Raw genomic sequence first — 26,442 nt, forward strand, 5'->3', positions numbered from 1 at the left:
GGCTGCGCCTGGAGCCTGCTCGGCAGCGACCACGCCCTGGCCTCAGGATCACGGTGCTCAGACCCTTCGGATCTGCAGGCATCTAGGACCCCACCCACCCAAGCACCCCAGATGCCTCTACCCAGTTTACTTCCTGCACCCCCGTTCTTCACGGTTGAACCTTCACCCACACTCCTCCTTTCGGGAATCCCAATGCCACCCTCAGCACCACTCAAGCTCCCCCAGCCCTGGGGAGCCCCAACCCTCAGAGATCCCACCCTCCGTAGCTTTTCTCGTCACTGGTCTCCTTTCACCCTGAGGGGTACAGGGTCCCAACCAGACAAGGTGCCCCTCTAGGTTCCCAGTTCCTTCAGTGACCTAGCATGCACAGCCACCTCAGATCATCAAGTTGCTCTCTTGCACTTTGGTTTTTATTATCACTTCCAAATCTCAGGCATACATAACAGGATAATAAGAGCACTGTTAATGTTTTTTTTAAATAGAGTTAAAGCAGCCTGGCTGATGTGGCCCACGGGCCCCACCCCCCCACCCCCAGAGTCGTCTCTGGGCCAGGGCCTCTTGGCATTGTCTGGCCTGTGTGCCTTGGTGACCTGCCTGCCAGCAGCCCCTGTGCAGCACAGGGTGGTGCAGGAGCAGGCACTGTGGGGAGCAGCCCTCCATAATCCCTGGCCCTTCCCTGCCCAGCTGGTTCTGCAGCTACTATGGCAGAGTGGACCAGAGTCCACAGTCTTGTCCCCAGAGGTCTGTTGCCATAGGTGGCCATCGGTCCCATGCTGTGCACCTGCCCTGCATGATACAGCTTGGAGTCCCCGTTGTGGCGCTGAGCTCAGAGGACCTGCTCTGTGCTGGAAGCGGAGATGTCCAGAAGCCGCCAGGCCGCGTAGGGGTTAAGCTCATCCTGGTCCCGGCATAGTGCCCACACATACAGCATGCGTAGGACCTTGTCCTGCAAGAGTGGGGATAGGGATGGGCCCAGGGCAGAGAGAGGCAGAGTGGAATGAGGCTGTCAGGCAGAGGAGTGTTTGGGTGTTGACCTGGGCCTGGGGTCCAGAGCAGAGGCTCAAAGTTAGGCTTTGGTGAAACTGGACAGGTCAGTCACCTTCTGATCTCTACCAGGCCCGATACAGACACTGGGACTTCTCGAGGCACCACCCTGCTATCCCTTCCCAGTCACAAAACCTGCTGGCTCTGAACTGCCACCCGTGCAGGTGGCTGGCCACTGCCACCCAGCTGGTCCTGGGCTGGCCGCCTGCCCTATCTGGTCCACTCACTCACCGGGTCACCCTCGACCACCTCGCCTTTGGGGTTCTTGATCACCATTACCAGCTGGGCATGGAAAGTGACGATCAGCACAGGCCCCTGCTCCATCATCTTGCCCATGGCCAACTGCGGGGGGAGCCGACAGGGCAGATGGCACTGAAGAGTCCCCTGCTGCGGAGACCCAATCCCCCGCCCTGCTTCCTGGGGTGCTGCCAGGAGTGAGCTCAGCACCTCAACATCTCGACTCATCCCACTGGAGGGACCCCGAGGAGCCACCCCAATCAGTCCCCCACAGGTGACACCTCCTGCTGGCCTGTTTCCATGCAGGGATTTCCCAGGAGACTCTTCCCATGCACCAGTCCAAGCCCTCTACTACGAGATGCAGTGTCTGAATTGCTGAGAACCCATGCAGGCTCCCAACACCCTGGCAGCCTTGGTCCCTAGACTGGGGACCCTGCAGGGCCTCTGGACTTCACAGAGTTGGGCACCTGGCACACAGGCGGGAAAGGGAAGCTGACACTGGCATGCCTTCAGCCCCAAAAGGAGGAAAGCAACAGCCTCTGCAGTCCTGACAAAACCTGGAACTCCCCAGTGAAGGTGCAGGCATATCACCACCTTGGGGGACCCCGGGGGGCCCTGAAGGCTGGGTGCAGCACCCCCTAGGCCCACTACTAGTCTAAGAATATTCCAACCACAGGACTATGGAAACCTTTCACTGCAATGGACCCATGAGGTCATTTAATCAAAATGCCCACCTGTGCTGGAAATCCTCCAGGGATGGGGAGCTCACACCCCCTCGATTCATCTTCCCAACCCCAGGGTACTTGGGAAGAGGCACTTACGTCGACATTGTCAATGTCCAAGATACGCGAGTGGAACTGGAGGCCCAGAGCCTTGGCCTGCTGGATCGGGTGGGCCAGCTGGCTGTAGGTCTGCAACAAGAGGCCAAAATGCCCGTCAGAGGACCACCCAAGCCCAGGCCACATCACGACACTGTGCCACAGGTGAGGGCTGGTGCGCCTGCCAACGCCTGCCCACCCTGGTCTGGTGCTGGAATCCTGGGACACTCTCCCTGCAGGCAGCTCAGCGGCGGAGTTTCCCGATTTCAACTCTTGCACCTGCCAGAAATGGCCCTGGTGCGTGGTGTGCTATGCCAGGAGCATGATTCTAAGCACAGAGGCCGGTGTTGCCCATTTGCTCGCCATTTGCTGGCCCGCTTCCTTCTCATTACAAAGATGGCGCCATGTCAGGACTGCCAAATGAGAGTGGCATTCATCGGCGAAGCAGGCAGCTCCCCTGGAAAGCCACCTGAAGTGCACTTGCAGGGTAGACTTGCAGCCTCGCTGGCTGATCTTAAATGTCCTCATGTTTACCTCCCTCCAAGTCTTGGCCTGGAATCAAACACTTTTTCTAGGATTTACCCCAACCCATGCGTGGCTCTGAAACTGTCTTCTTCTCACTGATTAGCCCCTCGTAGGCAGGCAGCTGACTGCCACAGGCAACCTGTTCTTCCTACAGGGACAGTGGCGCCCCAAATGACATGCGTAATCCCCTCGTGCCTGTTTCCAGAACCAAAATGTAGCTCTGGGACGTGTGCAGCCTCATTATTTTAACAGACAACCTCAAAGGAAGACATTCCAATAGCATCTACTTTTATCAAAATAACTCATTTGCCAAGATAAAACAATAGTGCCCATCCTACTTCCTGTGAGGTTTCTTAAAGATGACATTTTACTTTTTAAGATTTTATATATTCATTTGTAGAGAGAGGGTAAGGGAGGGAGAAAGAAAGGGAGAGAAACATCAATTGATGCGAGGTCTCTCGGACACCCCTAACCAGGGACCTGGCCTGCAACCCAGGCATGTGGCCTGACTGGGAATTGAACGGGCGACCTTTTGGTTCACAGGCCAGCGCTCAAGCCAAGACATTAAAGGTAACACTTTTCTCTGTGGTCCTAGCTGGTGTGGCTCAGTGGACTGAGCGCCAGCCTATGAATACAAGAATCACTGCTTTGATTAGGGGTGTGCTCTTTTTCTCCCTCCCTTACCCTCTCTCTGTGGGAGGCAACCAATTGATATATCTTTCACACATTGATGTTTTTTTCTCATTCACCCTCCATTCGCCTCTCTCTAAAAGTAAATAAATTCTTTAAAATAACTCCCACCTCTGAAGCAGCTACAGCTTCATCTGCATTTCTGAAGGCACTAGCGGCAGCTCTCTGGAGTCTGCCATGCCCTAAGGGCCCCAAAGCTAAACAAAACAAAACAAAACAAAAAAGCAAAAGGGAGTAAAGCAAATCTGACAATGTCTCTGCTTTTTCCAAGTTGATTGTAGCTGGTACAGACTCAAATCAGTCAAAAGTGTTTCTGGGTTTCTTAATAAAAAGAAGATGGCAGAAAACACCCCATGAAGACACAGGTCAGGGAGCAAGTGGGGTGAGGGGAAGTGGCCAGAGGAGACAGGAACCCTGAGGGGATGAGGCTACCAGTGTGCTCCACCTGACCAGATCCTCAGAGCCTAGCATTGCCTGGAGCCCTGGGCCCCCAAGCCCTGACCCTGGGGAGCACTGGGGCCTCATCAGGACCCAGTGCTCCTCCCTGGGTAGGAAATTCATCAACATCTTGATAGGGGTCTCAAGAGTTGAAAAATTTTAGTTTAAGGTAGTTAATAAGCCTAGTAGGTAATGCGTATGTTAAAGCTTTTGTTTCAGAAACTACAGATACGGCCCATCCTGGCTCCTGGGGCATCACTAAGAGATTACTGCCTGGGGACAAGTGAAGGCATCGGGGTTATTGTGTTCTAGGGAGAGGACCACTCAGCTCTGGGAACAGCTAACAGCTCAGGACAAGAACGCTGCAGTCTCTTTCACCTAATTCTCCCTGAATTTCAAACCCCTCACTGCACTTTGTTTATTCCATTGTAAAAATGTTGGTTTGGAAAGAAAATGTAAGATGGTCTATTAGGGTACAAACCTACCATCTTCTCAGATCACCAGCCATCTGAATGAAGTGCACATTAAGATTTGATCCTTGCAGCCAAGATGGAGGCATAGGTAGACACACTGTGCCTCCTCACACAACCAAAAGAAGGACAATAACAATTTACAAACAAAAAACAACCAGAACTTCCAGAAAACTGAAGTGTATGGAAGTCCCACAACCAAGGAGACCTCCCGACCCGTAGGCGGGGCTGAGACCGGGGCTAGGAGAGGTGGAGATGGGCAGACGGGGCAGAGAGGACTCACGGGAGGGCTGGGGCTGGTGGACCCAGCTAGGTGGCGGATTGTGGAATGGGGCAGGCCAGGCCACAGCTAGCAGACCCCAGAAGGTGGTGGCTGGTAGACCCTGTGGCCCCACATTCACACATATAGATAACTGGGAGGAACAGTGGGGGAGCGAAGCAGACTGGGCAACCCAGGGCTCTCGCTTGGGGAAATAAAAGGCTCAAACTTCTGATTGAAAACCCCGCCCCAGCGAACACCTAAGGCTCCGCTCCTTTACATAACAGGCACACCAAGACAAAAAAAAATGGCCCAAATGAAAGAACACTTCAAAGCTCCAGACATAGTACAACTAAGCAACAAAGAGATAGCCAATCTATCAGATGCACAGTTCAAAACACTGGTAATCAGGAAGCTCACAGAATTGGTTGAATTTGGTTGCAAATCAGATGAGAAAATGAAGGCTATGCTAAGAGAAACAAAGGAAAATGTACAAGGAACCAATAGTGATGGGAAGGAAACTGGGACTCAAATAAATGGTTTGGACCAGAAGGAAGAAAGAAACATCCAACCAGAAAAGAATGAAGAAACAAGAATTCAAAAAAAATGAGGAGAGGCTTAGGAACTTCCAGGACATCTTGAAACGTTCCAACATCCAAATTATAGGGGTGCCAGAAGGAGAAGAGAAAGAACAGAAAATTGAAAACTTATTTGAACAAATAATGAAGGAGAACTTCCCTAATCTGGCAAAGGAAATAGACTTCCAGGAAGTCCAGGAAGCTCAGAGTCCCAAAGAAGCTGGACCCAAGGAGGAACACACCAAGGCACATCATAATTACATTACCCAAGATTAAACAGAGGGAGAGAATCTTAGAAGCAGCAAGAGAAAGGACACAGTTACCTACAAAGGACTTCCCATAAGACTGTCAGCTGATTTCTCCAAAGAGACCTTACAGGCAAGAAGGGGCTGGTGAGAAGTATTCCAAGTCATGAAAGGCAAGGACCTACATCCAAGATTACTGTATCCAGCAAAGCTATCATTTAGAATGGAAGGGCAGATAAAGTGCTTCTCAGATAAGGTCAAGTTCAAGGAGTTCATCATCACCAAGCCATTATTATATGAAATGTTAAAGGGACTTACCTAAAAAAAAGAAGATAAAAATATGAACAGTAAAAATGACAGCAAACTCACAGTTATTAACAAACACACCTAAAACTAAAACAAAAGAAAACTAAGCAAACAACTAGAACAGAAACAGAACCACAGCAATGGAGATCACATGGAGGGTTATCAATAGGGGAGTGGGAGGAGGAGGGGGGGAAAGGTACAGAGAATAAGTAGCATAAATGGTAGATAGAAAATAGACAGGGGGAGGGTAAGAATAGTGTAGGAAATGTGGAAGCCAAAGAACTTATAAGTATGACCCATGGACATGAACTATAGGGGGGGGGGAATGTGGGAGGGAGGGGGTGGGCAGGATAGAGTTGAGTGAAGGGGCGGAAATGGGACAACTGTAATAGCATAATCAATAAATATATTTTAAAAAAATAATAAAATATTTGATCCCTGTTTCTGTTTATTGGGATTGGCATGTGACAGGCAGCACAAATGCCAGTATCTTTTCTGGTTCCAGTCTGTTTTGATCTGTGTTCTGGGATCTCAAAGAAAGACTAGCTAGCTAACGAATTCACCTAGCGCTGTGTGCATCCTGAAACGTCACTTCTGTGTTCACGCTGTACCCACAAGATGGACAACAGTACAACTCTTGCTCACAAAAGGGAGCTTAAGCAGGCCACTGGGGCCTCCCATGGGCTCTGGGAGAACATCTAATGCACCCAAGCATCACTGTCCCTTTCCATCTGACCCCTGGGCCTCCAGCCCATCTGGCCATGAGGCCTTGCTTTACATCACTTAAGGCCACCTGAAACAGAACAGGCCACGCTGAAACCTCATCTCACTCAGACACCTTCACCAGGATCATTCTTCTGCCCTATGAGCCTCCTTAACCTGCGTCAGGACAGAGAAAGGGTCCTGCATGACAAAGCAGGAGGCCCGGCTCAGCCCAAGCCATCCTTTAGGCCAAGTGAGGGAGGAAAGAGCGAGCTGGAAGGACCATTCTTTGACTAGGAGTTTAGTCTGGAAGGACCAGCCACCTGGGTCCTGGCGAGTCCTGTGGGTTGGTTACATGACACCCAGTCTACTGCGCAAATGTGCGTAAGGGGCAGAAGGGGCTGTGCCGGAGACCATGTCAGACGTAAGAACCCCCCATTTGACCAGGACACCAGGCCCTGTCATCGCCTTTCCAGACTAGTCATCTGATCAGATTTCCAAACTGTGATTGCTTTTTAGGCCTAAAAAAGAAAAAAAGAAGGTACTCACAGCTTCATAGCACCAGTCTTTGAGAATGTCAAGCTCTCCAGAAATCATGGCCTAAAAAGGGAAATATGAGAAAACATAAACACAATCCTTTCCTCTGTAGACACCCATCCCCACCCTCCCCTCTGCCGGTGGGTTCTGGTTGAGGACGGAAGGGGGTGTGTGTGGCTTGAATCAGGCTGCAGCAGGGGGTTCCCTGGGAGCAAAGCCCCTGTGGTGTGACTACTGGGTGGCCTAGGGTGGGTTCCCAAGGGTCTGATGGAAGACGAAGATGGCAGCATGCCAGGCTGTCACCCTGGCAGGGACATTGAGCCAAGGAGGTGACAAGCAGCTTTCTGCCTCATCTGGCGATGAAACTTTGGATGGCCAGGGAGAAGAAAGGGAGTGGGGATGCTTCCATAGGAACCTGGAGTCAGGGCTGGGTCTGGGGAGCATCTGGGAAGAGCCCAGAGAGGGGAGGAGGGTCAGGTGCCTGTGGGACACTACAGAGAGGCCAGGTGCTAGGCTACCCTCACCCCAGAGGGCATTGCCAAAGCCTAGGCTGCTGCTCTCACGAATCGCCCCACTCCCGCCTCTGACCAGCCCTGCCCAAGGTGGCGTGAGGGACCCGGGCAGTCAGGAGGGAGAGGGGACCATATGGAGGTTGGCAGGAGGAAGGGGGCCAGCAGAGGGGCCGGCATCCACCTGGGGTCAAGAGCTTTTCTTTTGTCCTACTAGGGGCCTCCTGAAGGCCTGGGCTGGCTGGGCTAGAGGTTGCCGAGGCTTCAGCCATGTCTTGGGAGCTGTAGTTGAGCAGAGAAAAGGCAGCTTTGGGCAGGCAGGGGCTTCATGAAAAGTGGGACCTTGAGCAAGGGCCCTCTCCTCATTTCTGAGCCGAATGGAGGGGTCAGGGGACCAGAAAATAGGATTCAGGGTTCCCAGAGAGGCTTGTGAGGGAAGAAGGCAGAGAGCCCCGTGCTGTGGTAGTGGCCTAGGTCCTGCCCCCATGCCCGAGGGTCTGGCCTGAGCTCTGTGCACCCCCACGGCCCTCCTCACGTCTCGCCCCAAGGGCCAGACAGCCTCTCCCTGACTCCTGAAAGGCTCTGGCACCTGGAAGACAAACACCTGAGCGCTGGCAGCCATGAGGGAACAGCTCCAGGCAGAGAACGTGGGGGAAACAAGAGGTGGGAAGAGCTACTCGGTCCCAGAGGCAGACCCACACTATGGGTTGGAGCCACTACTGCTGGGACAGAAGGGGTCACAGGCAACAGGTGCCATCTCAGAGGTACTTCGATGGACAGGGCCCAGGAGTGGGGGTGCTCAGGCTCTGAAGACTAAAGTTTACCTCTGCTGAGAAAACAACCCCCTTGGCCCAACATCCCTAGAAGAACTTCCAGTCTGGTCTCAAGGTTGGTGGTACCCCAGAGGCAGGGCAGTGAGGGCCCCAAGGAGTGGCCTTCTGGGTCCGGCACCCACCTCCAGGACGTTGGGGATGATGTCACTCTCGCACTGCTGCAGGAACCGCTCCTTGTCGAAAGCGGGGTCTACACGCAGGATCTCCGTGAGCACCTCTGACATCTCTGTCTTTGAGAACAGGCCTCCTGGGGGCAGCCAAGGCAGGAGTGGGCAGAGGGGCAGGAACCCCACCCTGTTGCAGGCCCAGGGGTGTGGGTGTGGGGTGGGATGTCCTGGAGCCACCTACTCACCCAGCAAATCTGTGACCTTGTCTGTCAGTGCTCGGGAGGCTCGGATGAATGTGTTGTCGCTCTCGTCATACTTCATCTTCATCTCGAAGAACCCTGTAGGAGAGGAGTAGGGGTCAGGGCTCCCTTCTGGAAATATACCTCTTACCCCTGACTTCTGGGAGCACCTTGTGGCCCTGCACAACTGCTCCACACAGAGGCTGGGTAAGTGAGAGGACCTCTCTGAGCCGGCTTCCTCAGCTGGGCATGGAGTCAGGGGCCAACTGGCCTCAGGGGCTACAGAGGCTGCTCAACTGCGAGCCTCAGGGAATGTGCAAACTAGGAAACTCAGGCCTCTAGGTGGCTTGGCCCCACCCTCTATCAGCATCTGGGAAGACCACCACCCCAGCAAGAGCACAGAATTCCAGGGCCTGAGCAGGCTCTGGCTCTACATGCACCAGGGTTCCTGTCCTCCAGTCCTCCCTGATGAGGAAGCATCTCTCGGAATGCACAGCCACTGCACCTGGCCACCCTGCTGTGGCCACCAGCCCCGAGAGCAACGTGCCCGCCCACCGGCCACTCACTGGGTAACCATGAGTGGTGCTCTCTGACCCCAGTCTCCTCTATAAAATGGGGGTCTGGCTTGTGCCCAGAGCCCTAGGAGTGCTCAGTAAGTATCCCCTGTCACGACCTTGCTGTGAGCCAAGTGTCAGCAATGTGAACACTCACGGTTGAACACCACATTGTTGTCCCTGAAGTCCTTCCACTGCTGATACCACTTAGAGTCCTTGTGCAACACGACCCCCAGGGCCTCCCTGGGGAAGATGGGGCAGCCAGTGAGCAGCAGCTGGGGAACCACTGGGTCTGGGCCCACTGCTGCAGGGAGGGGACAGCAGGATGGCCCAAGCTCAGGGGCTGAGGCGACCCTGCCCTCATCTCTCAGCTTCCTGCCTTCTCTATTCCCCTTCCCACCACCTACTCTCCCCCAAATTCTCTCAGGAGAGCCAGGTAACCTGAAGCAGGAAACAAACTTGATTAACTGACTTGGGTGGGACTTTTGGGAGCCTGAAAGGGAGGCAGTGAAGGGATCCCCACTCAGCCTGGTACCTACTCATTGGGCTCAAACACTTTCTCTTCCTTGAACTTCTCTCCAGCAAACTCCTTCCTTTTCCTGAGCCGTTCGGGCCTGCGGTATGGTCCAGTCTGGCCCAGCACACTTTCGTCGATCTCCTTTTTCACTGACTCCACCCCCTAGAGGAGAATAAAGCTCAGGGTGGGTACTAGGGACCTTCATGATACCCCCAGACCAGTAACAGCTGGTGTGACTGTGCCTGGAGTAAGGGGGTGCCTGCTGTGAACCCTGAACTTGGGCCTATGGCACTCTGGGGCCTTGCTTTCCCCAGGTCTTTTGGTCACCTGGCCCAGAGCCCTCATCTGGACTGGTGCAGGGCAACAGCAGGGAGGTCCCAGTTCTGCCTGACTTCCGCCCCACCCCCCCAATCCAGGAGCAGCAGACGTACCTCCCCTGCCCCCAAGTGACCCTCAGATTCAAGACCAACCCCACTCTCCCTGGAACCCAAGGCATCCTAAGTTCTACCAGTGCCCCATACTCCCATTAAAGTGGACTGAGTGTGTGGGCCACCCTTCCCAAATCTCTGGAACCCATCCTCGCAACCCGCCCCCCCCCCATGCCAAAGGCAGCCGCATCAGGGCCTCTCAAGACACTCTCAGGTCTCCTCTGTGCCATTGCCAGAGCCCAGACAGGATGGCTGTGCCTCTCCCACACCCAGTACAGGCACTCCTAATTTTACTGCGGCCACAGACACTGCTTTTTTACTATATCAAGGTGAGACCCTCTGCCAGCAAAAAGATGGTAACTTGCTGAGGGCTCAGAGAATGGGTAGCATTTTTTGTTAGCAAAGAACTATTTTTAGTTGGTTTAGATTTATTTACTTTTAAAGAGAAGGGAAAGGAGGGAGAAAGACAAGGAGAGATATATAGATGGTTGCCTCTCACATGCCCTGGGCTGGGGACCTGGCCTGCAACCCAGGCAACTGCCCTGACTAGGAATCGAACCGGAAACCTTTAGGTTCCCAGGCCAGTGCTTAACCCACTGACCTGCAACCTCCAGGGCTCAAGCATTTTAAATTAAGGTATGTACACTGTGTTTTAGACATAATGCTATTGCAAGCTTACAGACTGCAGCATAGTGCAACATTACTTTTATATGCCCTGGGAAACCACAACATTTCAGTGGCTGGCTTTACTGTGGTTCTCACTTTAGTGCAATGGGCTGGAGCTGAGCCTGCAGTATCTCCAAGCTCTGCCTGTATCCTTTCTTCAGCTCCTTTTCACTTTTGGGAGGAAACCAGAGGTCCTCTGAGTGGCCTACAGGGCCATGCCAGTGGTCTCTACTTTGCCTTGGCCTCCCTCTGACCCCTGCAGTCATCCCAGCTATGCCAGGCTGTGGGGTGTACCCCAGGCTGGTGGTGCTTGCAGGACCTGCTCCCTCTGACTGCAGCCCCTTCCCTGTGTGCTCCTGTCACATGTCACTCAGGAACTGCCTGTCCCCTTCCCTGTCCTAAAACCCTTTGAGAGTAGAAACTTGGATTTTTACTCCTATGGCTCCCACGGCCAGTAGAGGGCCTGCCGTGTGCTAAGGTCCAACATGCGTTACTGGGATGAGTTCTGGACCTCGAGTCACCCTCAGCACGACGGACCTCTGGGCTATGGGCCTAAGCTCAGGGTGTTGGCAGCTGAGAGTGGGCAAGAGGCTCTCGGCGTATCAACCTGCAGCCCCCTACGGGCTGTGACTTGCCCAAGGCCACCCAGCCAGGAGGGAGCAGGACCTTGGGCGGACTCTCCTCACAGCACCACTGCACCCCCTTAGTGCAGCCAGCGCTCTCTGAGGTTGAGCTCCAAGGGGGGAACTCTGCTCTCAGCTTCAGAAAGGGCCAGAGCCCAGAGTATCCTCAGCCACAGGCCCCAGCATCTAACTCACCTGGGAGAGGGCTTTGAAGGCCCCACCCTTTGACACGGATTCAGCTGACTGTTTGGCGGTCTTGGCTGCTTCCTCCATACCCTCCTTGATTTTCCGGCCAAGGTCGCTTTTACTGACTTCGTCCAGACTCTACTGAGACAGAAAAGGGTGAAGGTGGCAGTGCAGGCTCCCTCAGGGACCCACAGGAGCTCCCCCGGAACTAAGGCCAGTTCTTGGCCTCCAAAGGGTGAGCGGAAACCAGCACTCTGAACTCATCTGGCTCCTGAGGCCCCAAGGCCTCAGGCATACATGTTCAAGAATGCTGCCTACAGTTTCTGGGGTGTTGGACCCTGGTCAACTGGCCTTTCCCAGAATGGGAAGGAGCCTGGATTCTTCACAGGATGCCACAGGAGCAGGAGTCCAGGAGCAGGGGTAAGAAAGGTGAGGTGGCCCAGGATTGGGCCCAGACTCTACAAAGACCTGACCCTCTTCTCCTGCCCACAATAACAGAAGCAACAAGAAGAAAAGCTCTCACACCACCCAGGGGGTCTCACTCCCATATCCACCCTCTCCTGGGGGAAAGCTGTCCTCACTCCTTCTATTTTTAGGCAGTGCAAAAAACCCTCACTTTATCCTAGTGTCCTGGCTGGTGAGCCACCCACTTCTAACTTAAGGAGTAAACTGCCCTGCAGATGGGCAAGTCTGACTTCCCCCCCTTTCTCAGGGGTTGAATATTTGAACTCTGGAAGCTTCCAGGCCAGGCTGGCTCTCCCCTTGTTAGCCACCCAGCCCTGACCCACGCCTGCTCATCCAGGGCTGCCAGCACCACTGTCCTCTTCAGAAGTGAGGCACAGATGGGCCCCAGGAGCTGTTACCAGGAAACTGAGGGGACCCAGAGGCCATTACCTCCTTCACAGTGCCGGTGATAGCCCCCAACTTCTTCTTGATCACCTCACTCGTCCGCACAGTTTCGGATTCAATGGTTTTCTATAGTAAAGGATGTTGGTTCCTTTTGTTACCACACAGTAGTTATCAGGTAGCCAAAGGGCCAAAGAAGCATTTTCTCAGCAGCTCCTTCCTCCTCAAACCGCCCCCCCCCCCATGCTGTCTCCCTCTTCCCAACCCCAAGAGCCCCTTGTTGTCCCACTGCCTGGCCTGTGGGTCTCAGCAGCTGAAGGACAACCAAGACCCTCCTGAGCACAAGCACCCCGGCCCAGCATCTCCCTGGTCGGCAGGAGGTGGTCTTGCCTACCAGCTCCTCAGCACTCTCCTGCCCCACCCTGCCCTCCATGCAGTCACAGGCTGCTGTGGCGTCTGCCACACCCTAGCCACCTCACCCAACCTCAGCCTGCTCTGTCCCCAAAGGACCCCCAAGGAAGGATGATGTTCCATTGGGTGGAATCCCCTCACAGGTGGTTACAGCCATGTGAGAGGCTTGGGGACACTCAGAGGGAACAGGGCTTGCACTCAGCCTGGGAGGGGAGCCAAGAGAACAAACACCAAGGAACGTGGCCAGTGTGTGTGCCCCCATGCACAGTGGTGGGCACTTGGCAGCTACTTGGTAAGAGGTGGCAGTGGCAGTTAGTAACTGCACCAGTACCCATTTGACCGAGTGGACCAGGACCAGGAGGCTTTCGGGAGCAGCTCACCTCGAACTCAGTGCTCAAGGGGTCACAGGGGCCAGTGGGGACTCAGATTCTGACTCCGCAGGCAGAGTGGGCTCTGAGGCCCTGTGTTTCTCACAGGTTCCCAGAGGCCTGCGCAGATGGGGCACAGAGGGTGATGCCATGTCGCAGGGCCGAACTGGAGGGCTGAGCCTGGGCAGCTGTCCTCAGTGAGTGACCTCACCTCCTCACAAGCCGCTGACCCCCTTTGCACCAGCACTGAGCTCCGTACTGTCTGGGACCCAGCTCTGAAGGCAAGTGTCTCAGCAAGGGAGACTCGAAGCAAAGAGACTCACGTATTTCCTTCTGGCTTCCTGGAGCGCGTCTGACTCTTCCAACTTCCGGGCCTCGTCTCGGAATTTTTTTATACTTTCTTTCATTTCTTTGTTTTTGGCTAATTCTTGTTTGATATTATCTAGCAAGCCTGAGAGAAAGCCTTTTCTGTTTCCAGAAGAATAGTATTTGGACTGAAAAAATGTAAAAGCAATAAAGAATTTTTAATTTTCTCCTTTCTGTTTCTATAGGTTTAACAATGAAGATAATTTAAAAGGCAACAGGTGATAATCCGTGAGGCACCCAGACAACAAAGTATATTATTCAGCAATGAAAAGAAATAAGATACTAACCCATGATAAGACATGGAGGAACCTTAAAAGCAAGTCACTAAGTGAAAGGGGCCAGTCTGATTTCAACTGTATGAAATTCTGAAAAAGGCAAAACTATGGAGGCAGTAAAAGGATCAGTGGTTGCCACAGGTTGGGATTTGGGATAAAGAGGCAGAGCACAGGATTACTGAGGCAATGGAACTATTCTGTATAACATACTGGTGGATACACATCATTGTATTTGTTAAAACTCACAGAATGTACAACACAGAGAGTGAGCCTAATGTGTGCTCTATGGACTTCAGTTAATAATAACGTATCCATATCGGCTCATCAGTTGTAACAAACGTCCTACTCTAATGCAAGATGTGAACAATAGGGAGACTGTGTATTGATGGGGAGAGGAGGTATATGGCAACTCTGTACATTCTGCTCAATTTTTCTGTAAATCTAAAACTTGAAAAAAAGTCTATTAAAAACAACAAAATGCCAGGCTCCTTTTCCAACAGAGGAAACATTCAACAAAAAACAGGTGCAGCCTGGAATCGTCATGAGGATTCTAACATGCTCGCCCAAGGTCAAGGTCAACACCAAAGGGGCCCTTGCCCCAGGACTGGAGTTGAAAGGACTCTGTGGCCCCTCATTCCAAAGAAGCTGGCATAAGGTCCTGCTCCCCGGGCTTTTGGGGCCAGGTAACTTCTTCTTTGGGAGCCACTACCAAGTCCCCAGTCGGAACTTCTATGTCACTGAAGGGCCTGGGGAGTGGTCCAAACCTCCCTCTCTCAGCCCACAGGATCACAATCACCAAGAGCTCAAGCTCAGAGTTCCCCTCCACCAGAAAACCCAACACACCCAGAGGCCAGAAGAGGCCCGCTCCAGGTACAAGTACCAGTGCCATAGACTGCTCAAGACACAGGCTGCAGCCGGATAGCTCAATTAGCAGAGCATCGTCCTGATGTGCCAAGGCTACAGAGGTTGCAGGTTCCATTCCCCAGTTAGCACGCATCATAAATAAGTTGAACAAAAATCAGCATTTCATTCTCTTTATCTCTCTCTCCCCTTTCTTTCTCTAAAATCAATTAAAAAAAAAAAAAGACATAGGCTTTGGGGTCAGCTAGAGCCTGTTTTAGACCCCTGCTTTGGCACCTATGTACTGAGAGCAAGAGAATGCATCAGGAGTGACCACGAGAGAGTCAAGTCACAGTGAAGTGGCTGTGTGTGTTCAGCTGCTCCCACCACTCCCCATACTGTGCTGGGCACTCCACCATGGTTGTGGGCCCACTTTACCGGTTTGAAGAGCTGCTGCCTCCCTACCCATCAAGCCCCAAAGTAAAGTTTCAACAGGCCCAGGGTCTACTCCACAAGAGGGGCATCCAGGCCTGCTGCCAGCAGACTGCCCTCTTTTCCTGATGCACCCTGACCAGACTTTCTCTCCAGGGGACTCCGAACTCTAACGCTATTAGGGACCATGCCACCTTGCAGTAGCCCTGCTACTCATTCAGGTGCTGCAAACTGTAGGTGGGTCAGTGGGACTGGACAATTAAGGGGATGGGCCATGGAGCCTATCCTATGCCTGGATCAGTCCCAGGAGAGGATCTGGAAGATGAAGCCTCAGTGAGACAGGCAGGCCCAGATCCTAGCTGCCTGCACGGACACAGCTGAGATGAGGCTGGAAAAGGAGTGTGGGCCCCCCACTGCAGACTGGGGAAGGGTAGCAGGTGGTGGGCTTTCCTCTTGTGGCAGTGAGGCACCCACAGAACCATGGTTAAAGAGAGGTAATGGGGAGGGCAAAAGCTCTAGAAAATGCTACCTGTCAGGAACAACATAAAGGCTGGGAAGAGGTAGCCTGGGAAGCTGAGCCCCAGGCTATGTTGGATCACTCTGCTTAAGCACTTATAGGGCAGTCACCAAGAAAAGGGAATAGCCTTGTTCCATGAAGGACCCACTGGTAGAAGACACAGGGGATGCCTTACAACGTGCTACACTGTGAGGGTTCCTATCCTGAACCATGCTCAGCACTTCTGGGGATACAGAGAGAACCAGGCATACCAGGCTGTGTAACTGCAAAAGCCTTGGACACGGAATGCCTGCCAATCAGATGTTACTGGCAGCATGGGCAATATCTTGTAGCCCTCTCCTGTCAGCTGGTCCTAAGTTTTCAGGGTTCCCCCTCCTGTCTGCTTGCTCATTTCCTGAGTTACTCACCAGGGGCAGCTCTCTATCTGGCCGGCGTAACTGATAGGTACCACGGGGTAGTGACACAAGGTTGTAGCTGGATAGAAACTGGACTCCACTGCCAAGGCATCTCTAATTGGGGGAGAAATGAGAAAGATCCATTCAGGTAAGAGAGTGACTAGGAAGTAAGTAGGCCACACTAAAAAACAGGAGTCACCTGAGACTCATTTGCCAATTTTTACCATATGCCTATAGCTTGCTGAACACTCTACAATCTTCCCAAAGTCTAAGAAGCCAGTGCAATCTGGTGGAAAGAGAAAACATTGTATCTCCACCTCCAGGGCCCATATCATCCCTTCTGCCTCTGAACAGGGGGAAACAGATGGGTCCCAGAAAATGCGACCTATGGTGGAACAAAGATAAATCCCCAATTTAATTCCTGAGTCTGAAAACTATTGAGGCAGGCTGAGCCTTAATACTGGTGGCAAGCAGTCTTTCTCACAAGCCCACCCTAGTTCTGCTGGCCTTGTAAGACCAGAGACCTGAGCATTGAGAGGCAAACACCGATAACTTATTGTACCAGGCACAACCCTGGAATAAACCTACCATGTCCTTGTCCAGGGTCAGGCTGAAAGCAGGGCAACTCAGGCAAAGATGCTGCTAACCTCATGTGTGAATCATTTCGTCTCTTATCAAATAATTAAGCTCCATGAGAGATGGGCCTGTGCAGGTCCTGTTCAATGCTGCATCCCGGCACCCAGCACAGAGCCAGGCACATTAATGGTCAATGACCTGATAGAACCAGCCTTCCAATTCCACATTCCCTGGGCCTTTCGTCTCCCTGTTTCACGCCCTAGGAAACATCCTAAACTTAAACAGATGCCATGATCTCCTATAGCTGTTCTAGAGTTAACGCTTGGGAGTTTAAATTAAATAACTTGTTTGACTTCTCTACGTGCCTACACTCCTGGATCCTGGACCCACTGACTTCAGCAGCCTGAAACAGAAGATGACAGCTGTCTAACTTGGGACAAAAATCCCGTAACAGACTAACTCTGAGGATGGTTCCCTCAAACACATGCAAATTCAACCTCTACACGCTGACTCAAGGCAACAGTCAAGAAAAAAATCAGTCCAGGGTCAAAGACAACTTCCTTCTCCCAGCACTCAGATGACAATGAATTATTTTCCTTCCTCCAGACTTCCTCTGGAGTCACAAAGACCTCGGCTTTGGACGGGGGTCTGCCACCCCACTAGCTCCGAGACTGTGGGCAGGTTGATTAACCTGGTTGATAAGCAACAACATAAAGTACTATTTTTAAGTGAATTTTACACGCCTACCTCCCATAGCAAATCTGAGACAGTTCTTAACTAGGGCAAGAGTTACCTCCCACGGGCGGGTAGGAGAGGCAATACAGGAAATGCTCTCGGTAGAGCACCTGGCATATAAACGTGAGCCATAACTGTCACGGTTTTTGTCTTCTCCTCGCTACTTTTTCTCCACTAGGCGTCAACCCCGTGAGATCTGACCAGGAGGCGTGGGGCAGCAATCCTCTCCAGCCCAGCCGCGCGCAATGCTGCCCCAGCCCGTCACGCTCGGCGCCTGCGTTCAGGCCTCGCTCGGAGTCCCCTGTCCCGGCCTCCGCTGACCAAACGAGACGATCCCAAGCGTCTCGCCGAGACCAGGGAAGGGCTGACGGGGCCAAAGGCCTGAGGAGAAGGAGGGCCTAAAGGTCGTGGGCCGAGAACTCCCTAAAGCGGGCCTCCTTCCCCACCCCCGCCCCCACGGATCTGCTCACCAGCGGGCAGCAGCACCAGCCTCTCCTGAGGACCGCCGCCGCCATATTGGAAGATCCCGCGTAACCTTTCCGCGCGGCTTGATGGCGTCATCCGTTGTGTCTGCTTGGAACACCGGAGGCCTAAGAAAAGCCAGAGGCCCTGGGGCCGGGGTTGAGGGGAGAAAAGCTCTCAGATTGGGTAGAACTCCCAACGAAGGCGGGCCCTGGAGAGAGGTCTCCGATAGGGGTGACGCCTAATGGAGGCGAAAAATTCCTGGAGAGCTAGGCGTCTGATAGTACAAGATTTGGATCTAGCGAGGCTGGTAACTGTTTCTAATCCGGAGGGCGGGAACTCCTGTGAGGCAGAGCCCTATGATTGGGTAAGGCTACGAAGGGACAGAGCCTGAAGGCTCGGATTTGGAACGAGCGGTGATTTCTCTGCGAGCGCGCACAGTTCCCGTGGCGGGAAGAACTGGTAGACAGAACGACCCACCGCAAGAACAGATTCAGTCGGATTGTGACTGATTGGCCCGCCAGTGAACCGGCCGGATAGTGATCGACTCCAAGGACTGGTTGACTGACAGTGACTACCAGGCGGGTAATTGAGGTGCTCCAAGAACATGAGCGAATGAGCCCACTTTAGTATACAGCACTTTGGGAATGCTCCTGATAGTTTTGGTCCAAACAGAAAGGGGAAGCTGAGACCAGGCTGGTGTGGGTCATTCCTCCCTCCATCGGTTCAGTGTGAAGTGACACACCTTGCATTAAAGAAGCTTTGGCCTGTGTCCTGTCAGCACCCAGCTACTACTTGGGGGAGTTAATGTATGCTGCGTTTGCCCTACTTAAGTCTTTTACATTATTAAATTGTGATAAGGAACTTGAAAGTAAGTGAACAGACATTCCTCTGCGTTCGCTGTCCCTCCGGAGCTCCTCCTCATGGTGGGAGCAAGGGGAGTGGACTCCACTCTGTCTTTGAAATATCTTCATTCCAAGAGGAGCAAACTAGCTGAGAAGATCTGGGCTTCTTAGTTGTAGTTGGGACCATGGAGCTAGACAAGGGCACCCATGGAGAATGTGTCAAACTGGCATATCAAAGGGTCAAAGGTAAGAAGGAGGAAGAATAGCCCTTAAAGGACTTGTCAACAGGTAGGAAGAAAACCGGGAGGGCCTTGGAGAAGGTAGGTGGGGTAAGCGGTACTGAATGCTGCAAAGAATTCAGGCAATGCAGGCCAGGCCAGAACTGTATCCATCATCCTTTGAATTTTACAATATGGAGGTCCTTAGTGGGGCGAGCAAGAGGGTTTTGGTTGAAAAGTGCTGCGGAAGCCAGGTTTCAGTGGTTGAGTTTTTGTTTTTTGTTTTTGTTTTTACAGGGATGTGCTGGAGCCAGCCTGTACTGGCTGGTGAGAAACAACTGTCAAATTTTTAGAATTTTGGAGCCAGTTGCTAAACACAGACATTACTTAAAAATTGATTGTATAAACTTATGATCAAATGAATTATATTAAAACAAAGGTAATGAATACTCAAAACTCAACACTTCCTAATTATTTTACTACATGTTACTATATACACTGCTGAGGCTGTTTACATATATCACATCTGTATGCTGGAAACACTCTATGATGTTATGCTGCTGCATGCACTGCTTACCAATTCTGTGTCTAATTGGTGCCACATTAGTAGTTTGAAATTGGCCATGCTGGGAGTATTTACACCACAGAAATTGACAGAGCTTTTTGGTTTGTTTTGAGGGCCAATTATTAAACATTTAATCAGCACATGGAGTGTGCATAGACTCCTTCCAGGGATCTTTGCTGTGAGTAGTATGTGAAATGGTAACAGCTTGAGAAGCATATGTGGAGGAGTGAGAGTGGTTTGTTTTTCCCACCTCCTTATTTTGAAAAATTTAAAAGCTACAAAGAAGTTGCAAGAATAGTATAATAAACATTCATATACCCTTCACCTAGCCACACTTGTTTTTAGCATTCTGTATTGTACATCTATTTATATACAAACATATTTATATAAATATACACAGATGGCTTCCAATTTTGATGGTTCAACTTAAGGTTTTTGATTTTACAATGGTACAAATGGGATACGCATATTTCGAATTTTGAATTTGGATCTTGTCCTAGGCTAACGATACGCAGTCAGATACTCTCCCATGCTAGGCAGCAGCAGCAGCAGCAGCAGCAGCAGCAGCTGCAAGAGGATTTTGCCCAACCAGAGGCTAATGTAAGTGTTCTGAGCATGGTCACAGTGGGGTGGGCTGGGCTGAGTTGTGATGTTAGGTAGGTGTGGTGTATTAAGTGCATTTTCAACCTAAGGCATTTTTAATTTATGATGGATTTATCAGGACATAACCCCACTGTAAATCGAGGAACAAAAAACGTCTGTTTTGCTAAACCATTTGGAAAAGAATTGCAGACTTCTGGCCAAGATGGAGGCACACACTGTGCCTCCTGGCACAACCAAAAGAAGGACAACAAGTTTAAAACCAAAAGCAACCAGAACTGACAGAAAATCAAACTGTATGGAAGTCCAACAACCATGGGGTTAAAGAAGAAACACTCGCCCAGACCGGTAGGAGGGGCAGAGACGGGCAGCCGGGCAGAGAGGACTTGAGGCAAGGTGACGACTGGCAGAGTGGGCATTTCCACACTTGCATGCAGATTAACTGGGAGGAGCAACTGGGGAATGAGACAGACCGAGTAACCCAGGGCTCCAGCAAGGGGAAATAAAGCCTCAAAGCCTCTGACTGAAAACACCTGTGGGGATTGCAGCAGTGGGAGAAACTCCCAGTCTTACAGGAGAGTTCGTTGGAGTCCTAGAATATACAAAAATCCACCCACCCGGGAATCAGCACCAGAAGGGCCCAATTTGATTGTGGGTAGCGGGGGAAGAGACTGAAAACCAGCAGAGAGCAGAGCAAGCAGCATCATTCCCTCTCGGACCCCTCCCCCAGATACAGCATCACAACACACCACATGGGTTGCTCCACCTTGGTGAACACCTAAGGCTCCACCCCTTACTACAGGACAGGTGCGAGGAGACAAAAAAAACCAAACAAAAAACCAAAAAACAATGGCCCAAATGAAAGAACAGATCAAAGCTCCAGAAAAAATACAACTAAGCAGTGGACAGCCAACCTATCAGATGTACAGTTCAAAACACTAGTACTCAGGATGCTCACAGAATTGGTTGAATATGGTCTCAAATTAGAGGAATAAGTGAAGGCTATGAAAAGTGAAATAAAGAAAAATGTACAGGGAACCAACAGTGACGGGAAGGAAACCAGGACTCAAATCAATGGTGTGGACCAGAAGGAAGAAAGAAACATTCAACCAGAACAGAATGAGGAAACAAGAACTCAAAAAAATGAGAAGAGACTTAGGAAACCTCCAGGACTTCTTTAAATGTTCCAACATCCGAATTATAGGGGTGCCAGAAGTAGAGGAGGAAGAGCAAGAAATTGAAAACTTTTTGAACAAATAATGAAGGAGAACTTCCCTAATCTGGCAAAGGAAATAGACTTTCAGCAAGTCCAGGAAGCTCAGAGAGTCCCAAAGAAGTTGGACCCAAGGAGGAAAACACCAAGGCACATCATAATTACATTACCCAAGATCAAAGATAAGGAGAGAATCTTAAAAGCAGCAAGAGGAAAGGACACAGTTACCTACAAAGGAGTTTCCATTAGATTATCAGCTGATTTCTCAAAAGAAATCTTGCAGGCAAGAAGGGGCTGGCAAGAAGTATTCCAAGTCATGAAAGGCAAGGACCTACATCCAAGATTGCTCTATACATCAAAGCTATCATTTAGAATGGAAGGGCAGAAAAAGCGCTGCTCAGATAAGGTCAAGTTAAAGGAGATCATCATTACTCAGCCCTTATTATATGAAATGTTAAAGGGACTTATCTAAGAAATTGAAGAAGATAAAAAATATGAACAGTAAAATGACAACAAACTCACAGCTATTAATAACCAAACCTAAAAAAAAAAAATTGAAGCAAACTAGAACAGGAACAGAATCACAGAAATGGAGATCACATAGGGGTTATCAGCGGGGAAGTAGGATGGGGAGAGGGGGGAAAGGTATAGGGAATAAATAGCATAAATGGTAGGTATAAAATAGACAGGGGGAGGTTAAGAATAGTATAGGAAATGTAGAAGCCAAAGAACTTATATGTATGACCCATGGGCATGAGCTAAAGGGGGGTAATGTGGGTGGGAGGGGTATACAGGGTGGAGGGGAATAAAGGGGGGAAAATGGGACAACTGTAATAGCATAATCAGGAAAATATGTTAAAAGGAAAAAAACCACATTCCTGAGGAAAAAAAGAATTGCAGGGATCATGATGCTTCCCCTTCAATATTTAAGCATGTATCCCCTAAGGGCATCCTCTACAAGACCATAGTGCCAGTCTCACCCCAAGCCAGTTATTATCATGGAGTAAATCATTAGAATTCAATCAGATAAAATTATGCTATCCTTTCCCCAATTTTCTCTTTATAGCTTTGTAAACCAAAATTTAGAGTTCAATCAAATTTCACTTACATACATTTGGTTGTCACATCTCTTTCAGTTTCCTTTAATCTAGAAAAATTTCCTCAATTTTGGGGGGAGGATGGGGAATCTTGCATGACTGATGATTTTGAAATCCTGTTGTCTTGTAAAAATGTCCTACATTTTGAAGGTGACTGATTTGTACAGCATGATTAGTTTCACAATTTGCCAGAAATGTTCCATGAGTGATATTCAACAGGTATAAAGTTTCAGACATTTAAGATGAATCACTTCTAGAACTCTGTTGTGTAACATAGTGCCTGTAGTTAACAACACTATTGTACACTTAAAGGTGGATCTTGTGTTAGGGGTTCTTTACTCTCCCCCCAGCCACCCGCAAAAAAACCCCCAAGAAACAAAGGAATAAGAAGAAACTTTGGAGGTGATAGATATGTTTATTACCTTGATTATGGCATATGTCCAAACTCATCAAATTGTATACATTAAAATGTATTCATTAAATACATCATGCATACACATGTATTAAATGCAGGTTTTGTATATCAGTTATACCTCAATAAACCTCACATAGTGGAAGAGGCAAGGCATGTCTGTGGGACACTCGGGGCACTTTTTTAAAAAAGATTTTATTTATTTACTTTTAGAGAGAGGGGGAGGGAGTCAGAAAGAGAGGGAGAGAAATATCGATATGCGAGAGAAACATCCATCAGTTGCCTCTCGAGTGCCCCCAAATGGGGACCTGGCCCCCAACCCAGGCATGTGCCCTAACTGGGAATCAAACAGGTGACCTTTAGGTTTGTGGGAGGACACTGAGCCACACAAGCCAGGGCTTTGGGGCACTTCTATAAGCAGCATCCAGAAACTGTAATGGTTTAAAATGAGTATGCATGTCCTCATACTTTCTGTGTGTCAGGAATCTGGGTGCCATGCAAACTGGTCCTCTGGTTCAGGGTGTCCTACAAGTTTGCAATTAAGGTGTCAGGTGGGGCTGTAATTTTCTGAAGCCCCAGCTGGGGCGAGTTCTGCTCCAAGTTCGGTCATGTGGCTCTTGGCAGATTCAGTTCCTTGCCATCTGTTCGCTGAAGGGCCTCAGTTTCTCACTGACCATTGTAGTCATCCTTAGTTCTTTGCCACATGGGCATACAATAGCTTCCAACATGGCAGCTGGCTTCCATGCAGTGTGCAAGAGTAGGCCAGAAAGACAGAGTCAGAGTCTTCTGTGACCTAATCTTGGATGCGACAACCCTTCACGATTGTCCTATTTTGTTAGTTAAAATGGGCTCACTAGGACCTGCCTACTCTCAAGGAGACAAGAGCATGAATATAGGAGGGCTGCCCCCCAACCCACACTCTTCACATGGCCTGGGGCTTGTGAGACTCCAGCTTTCCTTGTTATATTTGTGCCATAAAGAACCTGGGACCTGGACAATATCTTTTTGTGCTAGAAGTTTCTTTCTTGGCCTATCTGTGTTATCATTTTTTGTTATTGTTTCTTGAAAATTCACATTGCCCATGATTAGTCATGTTGACAGCATGTAATCCTGATAAAGTGTGATGTGATGAGAAGGGCCCTTCACCTGTGGCATCTTCCTCCCCAAATCCTTCACCCCTTCTAAGTGTGAGGAAAGCCTCAGGCAGGTCCAGGCTGCCAGGGACTCTGTATAATTCCTGACCAGTCCTCCTCCTGGGTGTCAAGGTCATCAAAAACAAAGAAAGCCTGAGAGATTGTCTCAGCCAAGAGGAGCCAAAGGAGACATGATGTCAATGTGTCATGGGAAGTTCTGGGGCAAAGAAAGGACACTAGGGAAATTTTTAGGAAATCTGAATAAAGTATGGACTTCAGTTCATGATAATGTAACTGTATTGGTTTGTTGATTGTAACAAAATACTGTAGTAATCTGTTACAATTAGGGGAAATGGCATAGGGTATATGTGAATTCTGTACCACCTTTGCAATTTTCCTGTAAATCTAACTTCTAAAATAAAATGCTTATTTTTTAAAAGGCCAACTTATTATTTGTAAGGTATAAATATTGGTATACAAATTAATTATCTTCCTAATTATAACATTCATATCCTGTCATGACTTTTTATGAATAGATGGATAAGTTTAATGTATTCCTCTTACTAAACAGTACTGGAGTCTCAATACAGGCATTAATGTAAAAAACAATTAGTGACCATTCTTTTTTTAATTTAAAACTTTATTTTTAAGGACAGTTTTAGGTTCACAGCAAAACTGAATATAAAGTACAGAGACTTCCAATATGCCCCCTGCCCCCTCAACAGTCTGCTGCACTATCAACATGGCACCAGAGTGGTGCATTTGTTATAACGGGTGAACCTACACTGATGTGTCATCACCCAAGTCCAAGTTTACATTAGGGTCACCCTTGGTTTTGCACTATTCTATGGGGTTTAACTACTGTTTAATGACATAGACATCATATAAAGTAGTTTCACCACCCTAAAAATCCTGTGTTCTGCCTATTCATCCCTCTCTACCACCCAGTCCCTGGTGACCACTGATCTTTTCACTGTCTCCAGTTTTGCCTTTTCCAGAATGTCACAGAGTTGGAATCCTACAGTATGTAACCTTTTCAGATTGGCTTCTTTCACTTAGTAACATGCATTTAAGTTTCTTCTATATCTTTTCATGGCTGATAGCTCATTTATTTTTAGTGCTAAATAGTATGCCATTGTCTGGATGTTCCAAAGTTTATTTCCATTCACCTGTTGGGGGACATCTTGGTTGCTTCCAACTTTTGGTAATTATGAATAAAGTTGCTATAAACATCCACATGTAGGTTTCTGTGTAAGTTTTCACTTCATTTGGATAAGTACCAAGCAGTGCAATTGCTGGATCAATTGTTTCTTTTTTATACACTCAGAGTGCCATAGGATAATATTCAATTCTAACTATAATTATGTTTCTGTCAATTTCATCTATTCTTAACTTTTTTTTCATTTGGTTATTAAATTTTATGAAGCATGTGGGGTTTAATAAGGCCAGGTGTCTAATTCTATTGTAGTATTTATCATTATGTAAACATTCTTCTTTTCAACCAAAATATTTTTCTAGTATTTACATTTCTAACCAAATAATCTTAATAACAATAATGTTACCATAAAACCATCAGTTGGAGCGCCAGGGAGTCTCCCCCACTGGCCAAGATGGTGTCAGAGGGAGGTGCTTACACTTGAGTGCACAAAAAGCTAGCGAGATAACTGGATAGGAAAAAGCCCACCCCCCACTCCAAGTACCAGATTGGAAGTAGGACCAGGGGAAGGCAGGTGCATGTGCCATAGAAGTCAAAATGGTACAGGGGTAGGTGCTGGACCTGAGAGGCTATCAGTCTGGTTGGGAGGTGGACCCACCTGAAGCATGTGAAAGTTTGAGAAGTTAACTGGCCATTTTGAGAAAGCACCTGGTACTTCCCACACCCAAGCTGACATAACCCCAGGGGAATAAAGAAGCTCTCTTGTTTGTGACCTGCACTTGCTCAGTGCACTTGCCCATTCTCTCCATGCCATGTGGCATTAGCATCCACATGGCCCTAGCATCCACGTGGCCCATGGCCTCCAGGAGGGAGGCTCACTCTCTCGCCCACCTGGTGATGCTCTCCCCCATGTGTTCATGTGCTCTCTTTCCTGGGAGCACACGACCATGTGGATCCAGTAGCCACATGGCCCATAGCTGTGCAGGCTCCACACACAGGCTCCAGGGGGAGCCTGAAGTGAACAACAGCCGGGAACAAGCTAAGCCACCTCGATGGGGACTAAGACCACTTAGTAGCTACCTACGGGCTCCAAAGGACTGTACTTTAAAATAGAGAAGGAGCTCTGGACATGGGTTTCTGTCTTAGTCTTGCTGAGGACGGTTGGACTCTTTTCCATGGCAGAAAGAGGAGATGGTCTCTGAGAGGGGAGTCCATCATTCTCCCAGCTCACGTAGCACCTGAATAAAACCTAATTACTTCTGCACCAGCATCTGCCTCACAAGATTGGCTTTTGTGGCAGCAGGCAGCTGAACCTCCATTTTTGTTCAGTTACAGTAATAGCTACAACTTATCGAGCTTTTACTAGGCCAGGCAGTGTATCAAGTGCCTGTTTAGCTAGGCCCCTTGTGGCTAAAGAGAACCTGAATGAGGGAGACGGGTATCTAACCATATAGCTAGGCCTTGTGGGC

General features: G+C 49.7%; 1 protein-coding gene across 2 annotated transcripts; it reads right to left on the reverse strand.

Annotated features, from left to right (window-relative positions):
• Positions 1-540: 540 nt before the first annotated feature.
• TIMM44 (translocase of inner mitochondrial membrane 44) lies at positions 541-17,876 on the reverse strand. 2 transcript variants are annotated; one of them, XM_024560913.4, is made up of 13 exons: positions 17,743-17,876; positions 15,974-16,075; positions 13,460-13,630; positions 12,406-12,486; positions 11,521-11,649; positions 9,631-9,770; positions 9,249-9,334; positions 8,544-8,636; positions 8,314-8,438; positions 6,862-6,912; positions 2,103-2,192; positions 1,276-1,386; positions 541-946 (listed from the first exon to the last, which is right to left on the reverse strand). In XM_024560913.4, the coding sequence occupies exons 1-13, from the start codon at positions 17,785-17,787 to the stop codon at positions 827-829; spliced, it is 1,344 nt and encodes a 447-aa protein (XP_024416681.2). In that variant the 5' UTR covers positions 17,788-17,876; the 3' UTR covers positions 541-826. The 2 variants fall into 2 exon arrangements, with proteins under 2 accessions (XP_024416681.2, XP_024416682.2); XM_024560914.4 differs by lacking the exon at positions 1,276-1,386.
• Between the last annotated feature and the right edge of the window lie 8,566 nt (positions 17,877-26,442).

The sequence above is a fragment of the Desmodus rotundus genome, chromosome 9 (genome assembly GCF_022682495.2).
Source record: "Desmodus rotundus isolate HL8 chromosome 9, HLdesRot8A.1, whole genome shotgun sequence".
Taxonomy (NCBI): Eukaryota; Metazoa; Chordata; class Mammalia; order Chiroptera; family Phyllostomidae; genus Desmodus; species Desmodus rotundus.